General features: G+C 40.1%; 2 protein-coding genes and 1 long non-coding RNA gene across 7 annotated transcripts; all 3 read right to left on the reverse strand.

Annotated features, from left to right (window-relative positions):
* Nucleotides 1-2,455: 2,455 nt before the first annotated feature.
* Nucleotides 2,456-4,514, reverse strand: LOC108174389 (uncharacterized). Of its 2 annotated transcripts, XR_011571690.1 has the most exons (4): nt 4,131-4,514; nt 3,962-4,027; nt 3,118-3,181; nt 2,456-2,596 (listed from the first exon to the last, which is right to left on the reverse strand). It is a non-coding gene; the product is annotated as an uncharacterized lncRNA (long non-coding RNA). The 2 variants fall into 2 exon arrangements; XR_003776492.2 differs by lacking the exon at nt 2,456-2,596 and having other exon boundaries at nt 2,683-3,181.
* A 2,176-nt stretch (nt 4,515-6,690) lies between these two features.
* LOC103446136 (uncharacterized) lies at nt 6,691-9,496 on the reverse strand. 4 transcript variants are annotated; one of them, XM_029110167.2, is made up of 4 exons: nt 9,204-9,496; nt 9,033-9,125; nt 7,235-7,416; nt 6,691-6,995 (listed from the first exon to the last, which is right to left on the reverse strand). In XM_029110167.2, exons 1-4 carry the CDS (start codon nt 9,373-9,375, stop codon nt 6,930-6,932), a joined length of 513 nt encoding a protein of 170 aa, XP_028966000.1. In that variant the 5' UTR covers nt 9,376-9,496; the 3' UTR covers nt 6,691-6,929. The 4 variants fall into 4 exon arrangements, with proteins under 4 accessions (XP_028966000.1, XP_028965997.1, XP_028965999.1 ...); XM_029110164.2 differs by having other exon boundaries at nt 6,691-7,015; nt 9,033-9,131; nt 9,204-9,491; XM_029110166.2 differs by having other exon boundaries at nt 9,033-9,131; nt 9,204-9,479.
* A 3,046-nt stretch (nt 9,497-12,542) lies between these two features.
* On the reverse strand, nt 12,543-15,757 carry LOC103404650 (probable RNA 3'-terminal phosphate cyclase-like protein). The gene is made up of 6 exons (XM_008343582.4): nt 15,376-15,757; nt 15,092-15,241; nt 14,252-14,430; nt 13,984-14,159; nt 13,612-13,828; nt 12,543-13,048 (listed from the first exon to the last, which is right to left on the reverse strand). Exons 1-6 carry the CDS (start codon nt 15,740-15,742, stop codon nt 12,839-12,841), a joined length of 1,299 nt encoding a protein of 432 aa, XP_008341804.3. The 5' UTR covers nt 15,743-15,757; the 3' UTR covers nt 12,543-12,838.
* Between the last annotated feature and the right edge of the window lie 4,022 nt (nt 15,758-19,779).

Consider the following 19,779-nt stretch of genomic DNA (forward strand, 5'->3'; position numbering starts at 1 on the left):
TAATGGTATTGAGCACCGGTTAACATGCCCTCATACTCCTGAACAAAATGGTGCTGCTGAACGGAAACAACGCCATATTGTTGACATGGGTCTTACTTTACTTGCCACTGCTAAAATGCCTTCTTCTTTTTGGGTGGATGCTTTCAACACCTCAGTTTATTTAATTAACCGTCTTCCAGCACGCCAATTGAATTATGTTTCGCCTTATGAAAAATTGTTTAGTCGCAAGCCCTCTTATTTATGTCTTCGTGTTTTTGGTTGCGCTTGCTTTCCCTATTTACGCCCTTATAATAAAAATAAATTGGAATTTCGTTCAAAACAATGTGTTTTCATTGGTTACTCACTTCATCATCAAGGCTATCGCTGTTATGATATGTCAAATGGACGAGTTTATTTGTCACGTCATGTGGTTTTTGATGAGGAAACTTTTCCTTTCGACAACCCTACACAATTCTCCTCAGTCCTGCCGTCAGAAGCTTACTCTCCCGTGGTTATCACTCATTCTCCCTTACCACCAATCCCTCAGGTACCTTCATCATCTCATATTTCTATTCCTCATACTCTAACATCCTCTTCTAGTGCAGCACCTCTTTTCCCATTGCAACCTTCCTCAAGTTCACCATTGTCTACACCTTCACTTTCCTCGCCACCTCATTCTCAACCTGCTCCTGATAGCTCTGACAGTTTGATTTCCATTAATGAGGCTCCTCCACCTTCCTCCGCTTTTGCTCCCCATCCCATGCTAACTCGGTCTAAATCTGGCATTCGAAAACCAAACCCCAAATATGCTTTATTGACATCATTACAAGCTCCTGATTCTGAACCAACCTCGTTTCGCGAGGCAAATCAATTATCTCATTGGCGTGATGCAATGACATTGGAGTTTAAGGCCTTGAAAGCTGCTGGTACATGGGAATTGGTACCTTCTTCAACTGCTACTCATGTTCTTCCTTGCAAGTGGGTTTATCGCACAAAGAGGAAATCTGACGGTACAGTGGAGCGATATAAAGCTCGTCTTGTCGCCAATGGATTTCATCAAACGATGGGTGTTGATTACACGGAGACGTTTAGTCCGGTGGTTAAGCATGTTACCATTCGTCTGGTTCTTGCCCTTGCAGTTTCTTATAATTGGCCTATACGCCAACTTGATGTCCAAAATGCGTTTTTGCACGGGAATCTCTCTGAAGAAGTTTTCATGAAACAACCACATGGTTTTGAAGACCCCGAGTATCCTCATCATGTTTGTCGTTTACGCAAGTCCTTATATGGCTTAAAACAAGCCCCAAGAGCATGGTTTCATCGTTTTTCTGAATATCTTCTTGATTTGGGTTTTGTGGCATCACAAGCAGATCATTCTCTCTTCATTTTTAATAATCATGGAGTGTATTTGATTCTTCTAATCTATGTTGACGACATCCTTATCACAGGCAATCAATGCTCTCATGTTGACTCCCTTATCCATGCACTTGGTCAGAGTTTTTCTATGAAAGATTTGGGACCCCTCCATTTTTTCTTAGGTCTTGAAGCAACTCGTGGAGCTGATGGGTTACATCTAAAGCAGACAAAATATGTTCTCGATTTGTTGCAGCGTGTAGATATGTTGGACGCCAAGCCTTGTGCTACTCCAGCTCAATCTAGCTCCCCACTTCATTCTCTTGATGGTGTTCCCTTGCCTAATCCTACCAGCTACCGCAGTGTGGTTGGCGCTCTGCAATACTTAACCATCACCAGACCTGACATCACGTATGCAGTCAATCAGGTATGTCAGCATATGCACCAGCCCACCTCAGTTCATTGGATTGCAGTAAAACGCATCCTTCGTTACTTAAAAGGCACACCTGAGGATGGGCTTCAGTTTAGTCGCGGTGGTACTAATTTGGTTGGATTTTCAGACTCGGACTATGCCGGGGATCCAGATACTAGACGCTCCACTGGTGGTTTTTGCGTATATTTTGGTCCAAATTTAATATCTTGGAGCTCCAAAAAGCAACGCACAGTTGCTCGTTCAAGTACCGAATCCGAATATCGGCAGTTGGCCATCACGGCAACTGAACTCGTTTGGATCCAACAACTGCTGCAGGAGCTTTGCATCCGTATTTCGACTCCTTTAATTTGGTGTGATAACACAAGCTCCATTGCATTGGCATCTAATCCCGGGTTCCATGCTCGAACAAAACATGTTGGCTGTCCACTAATAATCGCACTAGTTGTTGTACAACCTGGACAACAGAAGGAATACTCCCACTAGCTGTTGTACAACCTGGACGACAGAAGGAATACTCCCAGCCAGACAATCACATGTTTTCTGCCACCTTTATTGTTGTTTATTGCATGCTTGTACTGCCACCTTTATTGTTGTTTATTGCATGCTTGTATGTAAACTGTATATAAACCATGCTGCCATTTCAGCAGCGGAGTGGAATGATAAGTTATCAAAGACAATATTCTTTATTCAGAGCATACAACTAAACCTAGTCACTAACAGGAATTAAGATAAGATTGAATGAACAAATGAGTGGGTCCTACCCCGAGAGAGCTCGAAGATGCCACTACGGAAGTACCTTGATGCCGGGATTCTATGCCGCATTCCTAAGACCTGAATGGGGGCACAAAACAAGGGTGAGTGGACCAAGTTTATATACATACATAGTACGAAAATAGTTATGAACATACTAACTCCCTCCCGGCCCAATGCCTGTCTCCGTGTCCCTCAGCCTTTCGCTAGGGATTATTTCTCCCGGCCTCAATGCCAACACCAGATCCTCGCCCCAGGCGGCATAGTGTTCACTAGGTACGCACAAAACATAATTCATCTCTAAAATACAACTTCGTAGCCTAAATTCATCGATCCTCTATACTACGAAGAGGTGTTCGAAAGTCATTTGAAACACATTCTTAGCATCCTATCGTCATCGATCAGATAGTCTACCAGAATGAGGGTTCTATAGAAAATACGATATAATGGAAATAATTCAAAACATATATATATAATCACGTATAATCAAATCATCATGCTTCCTGTAAAGTATTCCTCAAATCAATAATTCTGCAAGGCATGCTATTAAATTATGCAATTCTATCAATAAAACATGCAATTTTCGAAGGTGGTCCACTCACAGATACTCCGAAGCAGCAGAATTGTGCGGAAAAAGATTAAGGAAGTCTCCACTAGCAACTTCACCTAAGCACGAAAATGTACATTTAGTAAACTACCCAAAAGATAGAATTTTAGGGAATGGAAATGGGTCTTGGGTTTGGATCCGGATTAAGGTTTAAGTTTAAGTTAAATAACGTTAGGACCTATTGGGTTTTGGGTCCTAAGGGTTTAGGGTAAAAGGGTGGTTTGGGCTCGGGCCCAAACCTACATACACACACTCACACCTACACACACACTCACACACGGACACACATACATATACTTACACACCAGCACACACACACACACTCCCACGCATGCGCGCACACACTTGCATATACATATACATATATGAACACACACACACACACGGTATGCATAAGCATGCACTGCACACACATATTTGCATATATATAAATACATATATAAACACGCGCACACACACAGCATGCATTAGCATGCGCTGCACCCCACACATGCACATATATATATATATATATATATATATATATAAACACACACACACACGCACAGTATACTTGCACACACACACATGCATATATATATATATATATATATATATATATATATATATATATATACACACATATGTAAACACACACACACGCACAGCATACTTGCACACACACACACAGTTCACGCACACACACCCACACACCTGCACCACGTACACACTGCACAAACACACACTCACGAACTCGCCGGAGTTCGTCGTCGGAACCGGACATGCATGCACATGGGATGGCAAGGGTTAGGGCTTGAATAAAGGGTTCTAAAACTTCACAAATATACCCAAGAACTCACCTAGACGCACTGCAGCAGGTTTTGGGAAGAGATGGACCTCGAACTCGTCGGAGTTCATCGTCAGAGCTAGATTATTGACACAGAGAAAAACTGAGATCAAAACCCTTGAGTTTTGTCATAAAACCAACAAGCATAACCCAGAAATTTGAAGAAGGAACACAATCTTTACCTGGGTTCGAGTTTTAGAGCTTTGAAGCTCTCGGCTTCAATGGTATAAAAACCCACGGTGCTCAGATGGCGCATGCAAGGGTACCATTGAGTTCGTTAGGTCTCAAGGATTCCAAATATATGGTTTTTGGGGTTTGATTTGTGAAGGAAATGAGGTGAAAGTTAGAGAGAAGCTCTCGGAGCTTAGAGAGTGTGAGAAAGAGAGAGAAGAAACCGAAAGAAAGAGAGCTGTGAGATTCTGAGATGTGTTTCGGGCAGAGATGAAAGGAAAGAGGGATCTGAGAGCTGCCACATGGCAGTTTAAGATCAATAGCCTTTCTAGATCAAGGGTTAGGATTAAAAGAGAATAAGGGACTAAATTGATAGAAAACAAATATGTTCTAGGAGAAAATAGAAATAGAATGAAAATATGGGGGTGGAGTTTAACACAAATCATATATAAGTTTACCATCAAACACATAATTGTGACAGAAGAGAAACTGTTAGATGCATGAATCCCCTAGGGCTGCTGCCTATTGGTTTCTTTTCCAAGGGTATATTATATATTTTGCAACTCACACGTTTGGTGACGCAACGCATTTCGATATATGGATCCCCTCGAATATCACTATCTAGGTGCCAAACGCATCCGGAGTTAATGGAATAGGACCATCACTAGATCCCAATTGTAAACTTGTAAACCAAAACAAGTTGACAAAATACACCTTTCGATTTCGCATATCAATTAAAGTAACAGGAAAGTTCATGCATACGTTAGTGACATTCCATAAAGGTCCATTGGTCAAATTGGAATCCAATATGCAATTTGGATTTCACTGTGGTTATATGTATCTACGCCCACCTAGAAGGGGATCATATTCCCTTATGATTTTTCAAAATTCGCAGAGTAAGATATTAAAATTCTAGTGTAGTCAATTAAAAGATTTTAAAGGATTTTAGAATTCATTCAAATCTAGTTGTAGTCAATTAAAGGATTTTAGAATCTTTAAAATCTAGGTGTAGTCAATTAAAAAATTTTAAAGAATTTTAAAATCCATCCAAATCTAAATGTATTCAAAAAATTAAGATTTTGGAGGATTTTAATAAGTTGTGAATTTTGTGGGATTTGAAAGCCAAAAGTATATATAACCAAGACTAAAAAGAATCCAACCTCACCCCCTAGGATTTCGAATCCTTCCCCCACAATCCACCACAATCCATTCAAATTCTTTAAAAATCCATATGAATTTTGTAGGAGTTTTTAATCCTCTTAAATCCTATCAAATCTATCCCTATTAAAATCCTTTAAAATCTTAGTTTGACTACACCCCCTAAATATTGGCGTTTACGGAACCATAGCAGGGATGAAGGAAGAAAACGAGCAGTTTGTTTTTAATTTTATTTTTTAGAGTTCTTTTTTAACATTTAACCTTACTAAAAATTCAAGTCTGCAAAACTGAAATATAAGCAAATTCATTCCTTACAACCTCAATGAATATTGCAAAGGTTCCAAAATCCAGAATAAAGGTAATTAAAAAGCATTTAATGTACACAAGTGTTGTCAAAGCAGCTACTAAAACATCTAATGTCTTCCAAAATGAACCAAAATCATCAAAAGTTCTTCAAATACATCCAAAACATGTCAACTTCTCACCCAAGCTGATCTGAAAGGGAAGGGTAAAAGAGTGAGCTATAAAGCCTAGTAAGTAACGATATCTGAAGCGCAATGATTCGAATGCACAATCAAAGGATTTGGATGCAAGAGTGGCAACACAATGAACACAAGAATTCAATGAATTAATAACAATACAAATAGCCTATGTAATTCCTCACTAGTAAATCCAATGAGAACTTATTCCCAGGTGGGCACATGTGTCTTTATACCAACTGATCTGAGGTCCAGACACCGTCACAGAGAAGGCACAAACACTACGATTCAGACGAACTGAATCAACATGTGATGCTATTTGATGTTCGATTACAAACACTTAGAGCAATGAAACAAGGCAATGGTATCTGAATCAATCATCAAAACGAGGTTCAAATATCAGATGCAACCTAACTGAAACAAAGGTCAATATCAAAGCAGCTCAGAGATTTAGAAACATAGAAACAAAGCAAACAACATACGGATACTTCCAGCTTCACTAAGCTTGAAACCATGAAATCAAACAGCTGAATTCCTAAGCTTAAAACAAATCTCTCACAAACTCTAACCTCTTAGTTTTGGTTCTAAAATAAGCAAATTGCGCTAAGAGAAGCAAAAGCTGGCACTAAAAAGGAGATAGCTTTCTTTAGGCAGGTGGTAGAAGGTTACTTTAGTTATGGTTTGCTTGTCAAGAGGTGACAGCTTACTTCAAGTGAAGATTTGCTTTAAGTAAGGTGACAACTTAACTTTATAGATGGTGTCTAGTTGTTGTGCTAAAATCTATCATTTGTCACCCAAATGTTTGACAAAATAGAGCCTCAGAAGAGCTGGGCTGTTACAAAAATAGCAAAGTTCTGATCTTTTTAGACCTTGCATCCCAAACTGCAGAAGAACAAAGCTGTTCATGAAGCCTTGGTACTCAACTCAAATGAGGTTTGTTCAAACCCAAAAAAGGAACTCCCAAGTGTTCCCAAATTGGTATTTTTTCTAAATTAGATTCTATTGCCAGTATATATAATACAAGTCTATATGTTAATGTTACAACCTTACAAGCATTCAAAATACAAAAATGCTAATTTCTACCAAAGAGGTATTAAGTACTTTGACATTCCTGTCTTTTTTAGTACAAGAAAACGCGGGGGAAGAGATACAATGCTTCCTGCATTTCTTTAATCAGTTCATCTTTTCCAATGCAGCTGATGCAGAAACCAAATCTCCGGGTGTTGCTGGTTCGTGCATCTGCAGCCATAAACAAATATCTGGTGTAAAGTGGCAGGAAGATTTCAGTTTCCTAAAAAGCAAAGACTTCATGGAACGTAAATATTGGAAGCTAATCATGACAGTTCCAGATTAAATATGTACTGACAGATGACAGAGAAACAATAATACACGAAACCGAAACCAACAGACAACACACATGGCCATAGATTAATGTAACAAAGATTCATGAACCACCATATTGTGGGGAACAAACTTACAGATTTTGCTACAGAAAGCCAGTGAAAACAACGCAAGAATGCATCATCCTGTGAAGGAAGGCTGTCGTGATTCCAATATGTGATGCTTTTGTATTTCGCATTCATCTCCCAACAGTTTGAGCTCCCATCTGAATTATTGGAAGCTTTTCTCTTGCCAAGACTCTTCTTCCCTAGAACAAATCCTGCAAAAGAAAATATTAGTAAACTGGAATTCTTTGAAAACTGAAAGAGAATTTAGTCATTTACACCATTTGGAAGCAATATATAAAGAGAACTCTTTTGTTGTCACACATATTTGTGTCTATGGCATCCATGTTTAGGTGCAGTACACTTGTAAATGTGTTGAAACAAAGTACATATATTATACATAAAAGAGGGGCTTAACATTTGAAGGGGAAAAATTACAAAAAATGAAATTTCCATGATATATACAACAAACTCCATCTTGAACTAACAAGGGTTTCCCCCTTCCCATTAAAGCTCCAAATCATTATGCTCATTTTGCAACCCATGAAAATAGAGGCTAAGCCGTTAGCTCTTGAGGATAGACATCTCCCGATAGTAGCCTCTCCCGACCACACCCGTCTCCAAGTCCCTAAGAACTCTATTTCATTTTTGCTGAAGAAAGAGTATGGTAGAGGGAGGTGGTAACCACTGACATACAGCTCAATGGGTGGGATAAGTTATAAGACACAACAATAGTCACCACTAGGCACTAGCAAGACAAGAAACAATTGCTCGTCATTTTCTCTGTTATATAAAAGTCCCACAGGTTAGCTCAAAATATCAAATGGTTAGACGGCCATGATTTGGTTATTGGCCTGTGGATTCGCTGGAGTGTTTTCTTTGGGGCCTAGTCTTTACTCCCATTTTCTCTAGTTTCTTCTTCATTTCTAAAATGCCTGTACATAACTTCATATTCAACTGCTTTTTGCTACCATATCTAAATGTTAGCACATCCTCACTGCCTCTGGTTTTGAGAGACTACAGAAAGCAAATCAATATAGCAACAGCTGCAACACCAATCTGCCACCACTGCCTTGTAATACAGGCCCTAGCCTCAAGATTTCAAGATTCTAACGTATCATATGGCACAAGACAATTTCCGTCAAACGAGCACTATTCATTCCATCCACCAACACTAACATCAAATGTTTCCATGATAACATACAAACACAAACTCGAGCACTGTCTATTCCTCCTACTAATTTACCACACGATTTTCTTTCCGGGTCTCAATTCTCATTCCCACGCTCGATTCGATACCATGAAAACATCAGGTTCACCTTTGCTCCACAGTAAAGGTGCCGGCAGAACCCAACAACTTCCGCTCAAATGACAGAATACACTATAAACTTGTGTACAAAAGGAAAAGGTTTGTCCATGGTGTTTCAAACATAACGCTGAACAACGAAAATTATTTATAATAAACGCATAGTAATAACCGATTGTAAGGCCTAAAAGCAAGTAACAGAGAGATTACAGCACCAAGAAATTATGAGAGAAGCAAAATTTATCATTGACGAGGAAAGTGGATGAAATTTGGGTTCACCAATTAACGAGGGTAATGTTTACAATTTAAAACAAGTTGCTTATTTGACGAACTCAGACCCAAAGTTAGAGTCTTTACTTGCCACCATAAAAGTCCCAACTCTAAACATCAATACAGAAGCACCGAGGTCTAAATAAGCCGAAAAATGATGGAAGAAATCGATTAAGATAAGGGGCCACAACAACCACATTTCATACACTACAATAAAAAGGTACTGAATTTACTGACTGAACTACATTGACATACCGGAATACCCATCTGGAATCGGAATCGAGGCTCCTTGCAACTTCCTTCCTCTGAAATAAGCTTCCTGTGTTCTTAAACCCTCTGATTCGATTCCTTCAGCTCCAATAAAAAACCCATTACTCAGTTATGCCATGTAAATTGTATGTAAGAAAAAGAGGGAAGATTCTTTACCAGTTGATTTGGGTTTGAAGTATTGGGAGACGGAGGAAGGGCCATTGAATTTGATGGAGCAGGGGAGGAGGTGCACCTGACCACTCAAGTCCACCACTCTTTCTTCTTCTCCCTGTGACTCTCCGTTTCCATTTCTTCTCAGAACTATGCTGCCTTGGGTGCCCTGCTCCATTTGATTTGCCCCCAAATTTGTTCAGATAAAACCCTAATTTCTGTATCAGTGTTTCAGTCTCTCTAGTTTTGCTTTCTTCAAAATTTGGCCACACATGGGCCACCTTTCCCGCGCTTTTTCAATCTTGGGTTACGATTTGGTCCAAAGTGATTATAATTAGGCCCAGCGCAACCCCATGTCTTGGGTTTTTATATATCTAGGTTTTTATTTTTTTTTTAACAAATGATATTATTTATACTAAATGAATGGAGGAGTAGATTAAGTTTTACAATAAACTAGCAAATAATGTGGTTCAAATTCACCTTTTATGAGAATCAAACATAAGACCTCTCACTTACTAGTGAAGAGAAATATCACTAGACCGTAGGACTAAGTGACATATAATGTAGGGCTATTAAGTTCATTTTTTTAAGTAGGAATTCTTCTTTTTTATATCTTATTTTGTTAGACCATCTCCAACCCTTGGGCTAAAAGCCAAATTTTTTAGCCCGGAAAATTTGGCTTTTAGCCCAGAAACATCTTTTCTGCTCCAACTCTTCTGGCTTAAAATTTTAGCCCAGAATTATTAAAAAATGAACTTAGGCTAATTTTTTTCTTAAATCATTTTTTTTTAAATAAATATGTAGACTATTGTAAATTAATTTTATGAACATTTTAATCTAAAAAAAAATTTAAATTCCGATAAATATTGAAAAATCATTAAATTTTTCACAAAGTGTGGAATAATAAGTACAATAATTATTGAAGACATCTAGATTAAATAGAAACAATAATTAATAAGACATAAATTTAATAAAGTACATAAACCACATAATAAACAACATAAACTTAATACAAACAACAATTAATAAATTTAATTAACATAATTCATACACTACATAAACTTAACAATCATATTCACCATCTTCGCTTGGTGATGGACTTTGTTGAAATGTTGGGATATAGAGTTCAGAGGATTCATCATCTTGAAACATACTCCTTGAGGCAGACTTTCGCATAATTTCCTTTTGCTTATCATGTAAGAACTTCTTCCTTTCTGGAGTGTATTTGCTGAGGTCATTCATCATGAATTCAATTTCAAACCTATTTTCCTCCCTATCCGAGATTTCCTTCATTTGCAAATGCATTCGGGCCGCTTCTTCTTGGCGAGCGCTATGAGTTCCGTGCAATTTTGCAATTCCGGTAGCAAAGTCTCCACTCGTCGAATCTTGGGACTTCCCTTTTCTCTTTGCTTCCTTTTGCTTATCTCTTCCTAGGGGCCTTGGTAAAGAAGGAGATAGGGTCATTTCATCGACACCTTCATCGACACCTTCATTTCTCGGTGCGGCTTCACGTTGAAATAATCTTCCCCATTGTTGGTTTGCATCGGTTGCCCACCTCGGACAATCCTTGAGGACGTCCCAAGCATGTTGCAACTTAAAAACTTGATTTTTTGGTGTTACTCTTGTCTTGTAAATTTCCATTGCTTTGTCACCCTATGCAAAAAATACATAAAAATAATTAGTTGCAAAATAATATTATGTACATGACAAATAAAATATCAAGAAAAAAACTCACAATTTCTATGGCGCTCCTTCCACTAGGCATGTCAATCATGGCTCTCTCCAAGCTTCCCTTCCATAAAGTGCATGCTTTGTTGATAGTCTTCCACCGATCATAAACACCACCACCGTCCCGCCCTCCGCCGTTGCAGTTTTCTTGAAACTTTGCAATGATTTTATCCCACAAAACCTTTTTATTTTGATTTGTGCCAACTGCACCATCTTCGCTAACAGAAACCCATGCCAAGCATAAAGCAACATCTTCCTCACAAGTCCAATTAGGACCTCTAACATGCTCTCTTGCCATGTTGAACAATTTGGAAATGGAAAGAAATGGTAGAAAGATAAATTGGAAGAATTATAGGAGAAAATTGAGTTTTGTGTGGATGTTTGAACAAATACATAGGTATTTATAGAGTTTTTGGGTGAATTTTGAGTTAAATAATTTTTTTTAATTATTTTAGCCGTTGGATTTAAATTTGGGCCGTTAGATCTTTTTTTTACCGTTAGATTTGATTATATTTAATCTCAACCGTTGGATTCAATGTATTTTAAAATAACATATTTTTTAAAAATGAAATTTGAATCTGGACCATTGGATCAACCAACAGTCCTTAAATGTTGGCCATTTGATTTTGAAAAGAGCCGTTGGGCTCGGGTGAGTGGCTGACAAGGCCCTGACACTGGGCCCCCTTCTTGTCGGGCTTCGGTTGCAACTTGCCCGCGTGGAGCGCGTGCGCGAGTCCACGGGCCGAGAGTGGCCCAAAACGGGGCAAGTCCACGAGTTTGGGGGGGAATTTGGCCCAACTTTAGCATTCCCCTTTTAGCCCAATATTTTAGCTTGGGTTGGGGGGTGTTTGGGGGGAATTTTGGGCTAACAATTTGGCTTTTAGCCCAGGTTTGGAGTTGGCCTTATGCAAGCAATAGCGGAACGGAGGGAGAATCTAACATAAGACTTTAAGTACAGAGATAAATGCTCTTAAGTCTTGACTTGAGCTAAACCTAGTAATTTTGATTACACCAAATTTTTTTCTAGACACCCTTGTTTCTCTTTGGCGTCTATGCTAGTGCTAGTTTTCGGACACCCAAAATTAAATAAGAAACTGCCAAAAATACCTCTCACAGCCTCAAGTGAAGTGATTTAATTATTTATTTTTATTCAAGTGATATTCTAATTTAATCGTAGCTCTCTATCTTTGAGAGACTCTTTCACCCATTAAGGTTGTGATCCTTTAAGCTAGTTATACATCTTCTCTCTGTCTCTCTCACACATGTATAACACTGTTTTCTTTTACCTGTTTTTCGCACAAGGAAGATTTCGGAGACAAGATTCTCAACTTAGTAGGTTCAATATAACAGGTTTATCAAAGAAACCTTAACCCATAGAGAGAGACATCCCTAAGTTTGTCCACTGTCAATATCTTCATTAAATTGTCACGTGAACGATCACGTGACCGTCTTTTTAAGGGTAATTATTATCAAACCAACTCCTTCAATTAACAAACATATTGATAAATTTTTCATGAAATGACCAAAATAATTTATGATGAACAAACTAGGAGACCACTTATGTCAATTTGCATTGTCAACGACCAAAGTAAAAAGTTGTGTCAATCTCAAAGACTATTTTGGCTAAAAGGCCTTTATATCAGCACATCAAAAGAAAACGTTCCCATTTGTATCACAATGTACTGCGAGCATAGATATTGGTGATCGAAAAGAAAATAAAAACTGGTGTTTACAACATCAAAATCTGAGTACATGGTCAAAAATTTCCAAAACTTCTTCCTGCAAATCCATTAGATTATTTTCCTCCTCCACAGTGTGGATGCCTGAAATGCCTCCCGGAGTCCCGACTGCTATTTCCATCCAAGAAACACTCACCAATACCTTAGAAATACGTACACCTCGTATTGTGACAATCATGAGATCCTTCTCGACAGGTTCCTTAACCCAGAGCCAACGCATTTAAGTATAACAGTCCCTGTGGATGGGTCGGGCTTAATGACAAATTTAACACCGAGAAAGTCTTTGATGTTTCTGAGTGTTTCTATCCCATAAGGAGAGAGCTTTCCAACACGAACCTTTGAAACATCTTGTGGACATAGTGCACAGAGAAGAAACAACAAGCCCTACAAGCCAAAATGACAGCAAACTATCAGGGATCGACAGAATTCACAAAGGAGCAAAAAGGGAACCTGCAATCGAATACCGTATGAATTTCTTATAAGGGCCTTAGGGCGCACCCTATTTGTTATAAGAATGCCTTTTAGTAATTTTACCACTGTCATGGAACAAGCTGGAAACAAAACAAAATTATCATACTTGCATCATTTGATTTTAGGACTACCTTTAGATCAACATTAAATTGTATTTTGGGAATACTATATGGATCAACATCACAAAATTCATCTATAAACAAGACCCAATTTTCCTTTTCCTGTTTTACGGAAAAGAATTCCATGTCAAATTGTGAATAAAAGCAACATGATTAAAGATCAGAGACAGAGGATGAACATCATGATAATCGGTACAGACACACACATATATTGACAGAAAATGTCTTCAATATAAATTTGATTAAATTTACGATATGGCTGAATATTAATGAGCATGCACTAACAATCTAAGATCAATAAAAATTGAAAGCAAACTCAGCCGGTATGGAAGAAGTACAATACATCAAACCACGAACCTGATGTGTTGAATCTACCACTCCACCCTGCTCAATCTCCCCAAGCAGAACATTAGCCATTTTCACACCAACATCCTCTGGAGGCATAAGATCTTTCTTCTCCTCATCTTCAAGTTCAACTGTTTCTTCCCCTCGAGAATAAGAAATTGCTGTATCAGCAGAGATACAGCAACCAGAAGTTGTTTCCGCAACCAGTGAAATTCCATAACCAGGTGAACTGCCATAAGATCATTATTGTCTACATGAGCCTAAGTGTTGCTAACACTTAAATATAACCAAACCTCATAACAAAATAAAGAAATACTTCAAACTTCTAAAATGTATCTCCTATGGAAAAAATATAATGATATTTAGTAAAAAATGAGAATATACAGTCCAGCTTGTGCGCCACTTCTATGGTCAGTAAATATGTGAACATCTGGGAGTAAGAGATTAAAGATTCCACGAGCAGCATACACCATGGTATTTTCAAACTGTGTGGACACTCTTGTTGAGAACGTAACCCCTCTAATCCTCTTAACCATCCCCTCATCAGTCCAGTTTACTGCCTGTAGAGCAAAACACATAAACAATAACAAATCCAAAACCCGAAAAACTGGTGAAAAACATATATAGTATCTCATAAGTATCAGAAACTCACAGTTAGACTTTGAACAATTGGGATTGACAAAAACACTTCACCGCCACCTTGAGGAGCAGATCCACGACTCTGTATTTTAAGGTCTAGCCCTTCTGAGGGAACTCCAAAGTGTTTTAACATGGGTAAGGTAGTGGACCGGAATGTATCAACAGATGGGTCCTTGGGATCATTTGTAATTCCTAAAAAAAAATTATGAGACTCACATAAAGTGGCAGAACCTTCTTAAAGCTCAAATCAACAACCACAAAAGATGTACTGTGCTCTATCTACTAGCATATGGTCAGGGGAACCCTTTTTTCGGTTACTGATTGGGGTCAAGTCATTCGTTTATAAGTAGAAACGTAAATAGTCAATATACAAAACAGAATAGAGAGATTTTAAAACTATCAGAAATTAGCTTTTCTGTTCCCATATTGATCTTGACTCAATATTAAGGCCAGTACCAAAAACCTCAAGGAATTGTCTTGAAAAAATAGATAACTGGCAGTATCGGGAGATCATTCATAAAAGAAAAACATGACGTTAGATCATGAAAATGTTCTAAAATTCATGTTCCTTACTTGGACCAAAACCAGAACCTTGGTCTGTGACTCAATATTAAAACAGTAACAAAAACCTCAAGGGATTGTCTTTAAAAATTAGATAACTGGCAGTACCGGGAGATCATTCATAACAGAAAAACATGATGTTAAAGCATGAAAATGTTCTAAAATTCATGTTCCTTACTTTGACCAAAACCAGAACCTTGATTGGGGCATTAATTCTACAACACCAATAAAAAAGCTGCACACAAAAGTAAACAAAAACGCAGAGAAGATTCGCAACAACGAAAGCAGTTACCTTTAAGCGTAATGGTAAGCGGCTTTTTGGCAAAGAGACCAAGCACAATCAATGGCTCCAAGAAATACCCAATCGCCCGACTGAGCCCGCAGTCGTGCAACAAATTCCTCCCACCCATCACTATCCCCGGCTTGAACTTCAATTTCGTACCTGCCCACAAACCCAAACACAAATTCTCAAAAACCCTAAAACCCTAAACCCCGAAACAAAATTGGAACCTCAACTTTTCGCTAAATTCGAAAAAAAACATGTTCTTTGTGATTGGAATCAACTAGTAAGAGTACCAGTCTCGTTGATTTCGACGACGCAGTCATCGGAGACCTTCTCGAGGAGGCGGAGGAAGGAGACCTCGTGGGGGCGGAGGCCGGGCCATGTCTCCTCTGCGCGAATGTCCTCGATAAGAACCGGTGTGGACGCAAGCGCCGCCAGTACGAGTCGCTGTCTTAGGTTTTGGCTTCCGGTTAGCTTCTTGTAGCTTATCTTCCCCATTTTTGCTTCTCTCTCTGGTCTCTCTGTTTCTCTGCTCTCTGCTTCTGGTGGCGGGGGGCGGGGCGTCGCTATCAATTTCTTGTCCTTCTGATTTTTCTCGTTTATAGTTATATACGGGGGTAATATGGGAATATTATTCTGTTCAGACTGAACAGCAAACATTAGATTTTCAAATTATCAACAACAACAACAACAACAACAAAGCCTTTTCCCACTAAGTGGGGTCGGCTATATGAATCCTAGAACGCCATTGCGCTCGGTTTTGTGTCATGTCCTCCGTTAGATCCAAGTAATCAAGTCTTTTCTTAGGGTCTCTTCCAAAGTTTTCCTAGGTCTTCCTCTACCCCTTCGGCCCTGAACTTCTGTCCCGTAGTCACATTTTCGAACCGGAGCGTCAGTAGGCCTTCTTTGCACATGTCCAAACCACCGGAACCGATTTTCTCTCATATTTCCTTCAATTTTGGCTATTCTTACTTTACCTTGGATATCCTCATTCCCAACTTATCCTTTCTCGTGTGCCCATACATCCCACGAAGCATCCTCATCTCCGCTACACCCATTTTGTGTACATGTTGATGCTTCACCGCCCAACATTCTGTGCCATACAACATCGTTGGCCTTATTGCCGTCCTATAAAATTTTCCCTTGAGCTTCAGTGGCCTACGACGATCACACAACACGCCGGATACACTCTTACACTTCATCCATCCAGCTTGTATTCTATGGTTGAGATCTCCATCTAATTCTTCGTTCTCTTGCAAGATAGATCCTAGGTAGCGAAAACGGTAACTTTTTGTGATCTTCGCTAGATTGCTCCGGTCATTAGTGTGGATAAGTATATAAATGGATAGAGATAGGAAAGCAAACACAAGATGTACGTGATTCACCCAGATTGGCTACGTCCACGGAATAGAGGAGTTCTCATTAATTGTGAAGGGTTTACACAAGTACATAGGTTCAAGCTCTCCTTTAGGGAGTACAAGTGAATGATTTAGTACAAATGACATTAGGAAATATTGTGGGAGAATGATCTCGTAACCACGAAACTTCTAAGTCCCGGAGTGTGGTATCGGCTTGACTTTCCTTATCTGTCTCATAGGTAGATGTGGAATCTTCTCTAGAAGTACTCTTCCTCCATCCAGGGGTGGTATCTGTAACTGGTGGAGATGCACAAGGTAATGTATCAATGTCACTTGAAGCTTACTTGTAGTTTCAGGCTTGGTCAAGCGCGATACAAACCATGTAGTAGGAGTCCCCCAAGTCGCCGAGCTAGGGGATCTGCTGAAAGAGGTAACAGACAAGGTAAGCAATCAGAGCTCTGGCTGATTGTTCACATTCTCCCTATCTTGCAGGCAGCATGAAGGATAAAGAGAAGAAAAATGAGAAGAGATGATATGGGATACTTTTGCTTTTGAAGAAGTAACTTTCCACAGGCTTATTCTTGAACTGGGCTGGAGGGTTTTCTGGTTTCCTCCAAAGTATAAGGCCGACTGAAGAATTTGAGGGTCAAAACAAGTCCATCAAATCTAGAGTACGTTCGCCCCTGCTGATATGGGATACTTTTGCTTTTGACAGAGTAGTGGATATATCGGCACGTGTGCTGTTACGCTTGTCTCCACATGCTTCCTTGTATCCTTCTCACTTGCCTTATCCTCAGGCAGATGCGGTATCTTCCTTGGAAGCATAAGATGTTGAAGATGAGTACTCGAGAGCAATGCCAGGGTAAGGGGTTCCAGGCAGTCAGTTCCTGGCTGGAAGCTTGATTCCAAGTGCTGACTGATTGCTCTCTTTCTCCTTGTCTTGCAGGTAAGAACAAGGCCAAAGGAAAAGACAGGGAAAAAGCATGATATGGGATACTCTTGCTTTTAACCCTGATGATATGAGATATTCTTGCTCTAGTATAGCTTGTTTACAGAGGTATTATCGGGGGGAAAGAAAGCTGAATATTTTGAAAGGCTTCGTTGGGAGTGCCCTCTCAGATAAGAGGAAGGGTTGAGCATTTTTGCAGGTCTGCCTGTCCGTTGGGGATGGAGGTCGCCATATATAGGAGTCTCCCTAACATCAAGTAATAATGCTATTCCTTTACCCTGCTTGGTCATAGCACGGTAGTGGAAGCTGCCAGCTTCACAAGTTTTAACTCTGTCAGAGCACTTTGAAAAAGTGGTCTGTGGTATCTGGAAAGCTGATGTTGCGTGTGAAGATTACAGACAAGCTTTATCCAAGGAGATCCGGCTCTTGAAGTTGGGAAAGTGGTGCCTCTTCGGTTTTCGAACAAGCAATCCTGTCGGGGATCTGGCTCTCGAGACTCGGAGAACGATGCCTCTTCGATTTTTGAGAAAGCAATCATGCTGGGGGTCTGGCTCTCGAGATTCGGAGAGCGGTGTCTTCGATTTTTGAGAAAGCAATCATGCTGGGGGTCTGGCTCTCGAGATTCGGAGAGCGGTGTCTTCGATTTTTGAGAAAGTAATCATGTTGGGAGTTGGGAGTGTTTTCTCGAATATGAGTAAAGGTTGGGCATGTTTGCTAGTCTACCTTGCCACGAAGCACAGAGGTTGACACACAGGGACTTTCCAATTATCCAGCAGTGGTACTGTTCCTTTACCCTCTCTTCGATTTTTGAGAAAGTAATCATGTTAGGAGTCTGGCTCTCGAGATTCGGAGGGCGGTGCCTCTTCGATTTTGGAGCAAGCAATCTTGTTGGGGGTGTTTTCTCGAATGTGAGTAAAGGTTGGGCATGTTTGCTAGTCTACCTTGCCACGAAGCACAGAGGATGACACACAGGGACTTTCAAATTATCCAGCAGTGGTACTGTTCCTTTACCCTCTATTCGATTTTTGAGAAAGTAATCATGTTGGGAGTCTGGCTCTCGAGATTCGGAGGGCGATGCCTCTTCGATTTTGGGGCAAGCAATTTTGTTGGGAGTGTTTTCTCGAATGTGAGTAAAGGTTGGGCATGTTTGCTAGTCTACCTTGCCATGAAGCACAGAGGTTGACACACCGGGACTTTCCAATTATCCAGCAGTGGTACTGTTCCTTTACCCTTGTGGGTAATAATAAGGTAGCTAGGCCGTCAAAATTTATGTGTCTAAACTTTGTTAGTGTTGTTTCTTTGCTATTCTTTTACCCTTCTTGGTCAGGGCGATGTAGTGAGAGTTGCAAGCTTCACGTGTCTCGACTTTGTCAGAGAACTTTGGCAAAGTTATATGTGGTACCCATGAGCTACTGTTGCGTGTGGGAAGTGGGTGATTGAACAGTACGATTCATGTGCTTTCTACTTCGCCAGAAATCTTCGACAGAATGCCCATAATTTCCGCAAAGCTGAGTGTGCGTGTGACAGGTGCTGACAAGGCTGGAAAAGTAGTCTCAACTTTGTCAGAGAACTTTGGCAAAGTTATATGTGGTACCCATGAGCTACTGTTGCGTGTGGGAAGTGGGTGATTGAACAGTACGATTCATGTGCTTTCTACTTCGCCAGAAATCTTCGACAGAATGCCCATAATTTCCGCAAAGCTGAGTGTGCGTGTGACAGGTGCTGACAAGGCTGGAAAAGTAGGTGCCTCTTCGATTTCTGAGATCGACCCTCGTGGTCTCTGAGCAGCCCAGCTTTTGAGAAAGCAAACCTCTTCGATTTCTGAGATCGGCCCTCGTGGTCTCTGAGCAGCCCAGCTTTTGAGAAAGCAAACCTCTTCGATTTCTGAGATCGGCCCTCGTGGTCTCTGAGCAGCCCAGCTTTTGAGAAAGCAAACCTCTTCGATTTCTGAGATCGGCCTTCGTGGTCTTTGAGCAGCCCAGCTTTTGAGAAAGCAAACGCCTCTTCGATTTCTGAGATCGACCCTCGTGGTCTCTGAGCAGCCCAGCTTTTGAGAAAGCAAACGCCTCTTCGATTTCTGAAGCTTCGTCGAGTGCAGATTTTTATAGAGGCTAACATTAAGTTCCAAAGCACACTTGAATATCCACTTGTAGAAGCTCCATTCTTGCACTTCTAAGAACTTGATTTGTCCGACCTCTTCTCTCTTCTACACCTTTGAAAATGTCTGGCCCCTCCGACCGTCGTTTTGACTTGAACCTTGTTGAAGAGGCAGCCCCGCCTTCTCCAGACAACATATGGCGCCCATCCTTCGTCTCCCCTACTGGTCCTCTTACCGTTGGGGATTCCATGATGAAGAATGATATGACCGCTGCGGTAGTGGCCAGGAACCT

This window comes from Malus domestica, chromosome 10 (genome assembly GCF_042453785.1).
Source record: "Malus domestica chromosome 10, GDT2T_hap1".
Classification (NCBI taxonomy): Eukaryota; Viridiplantae; Streptophyta; class Magnoliopsida; order Rosales; family Rosaceae; genus Malus; species Malus domestica.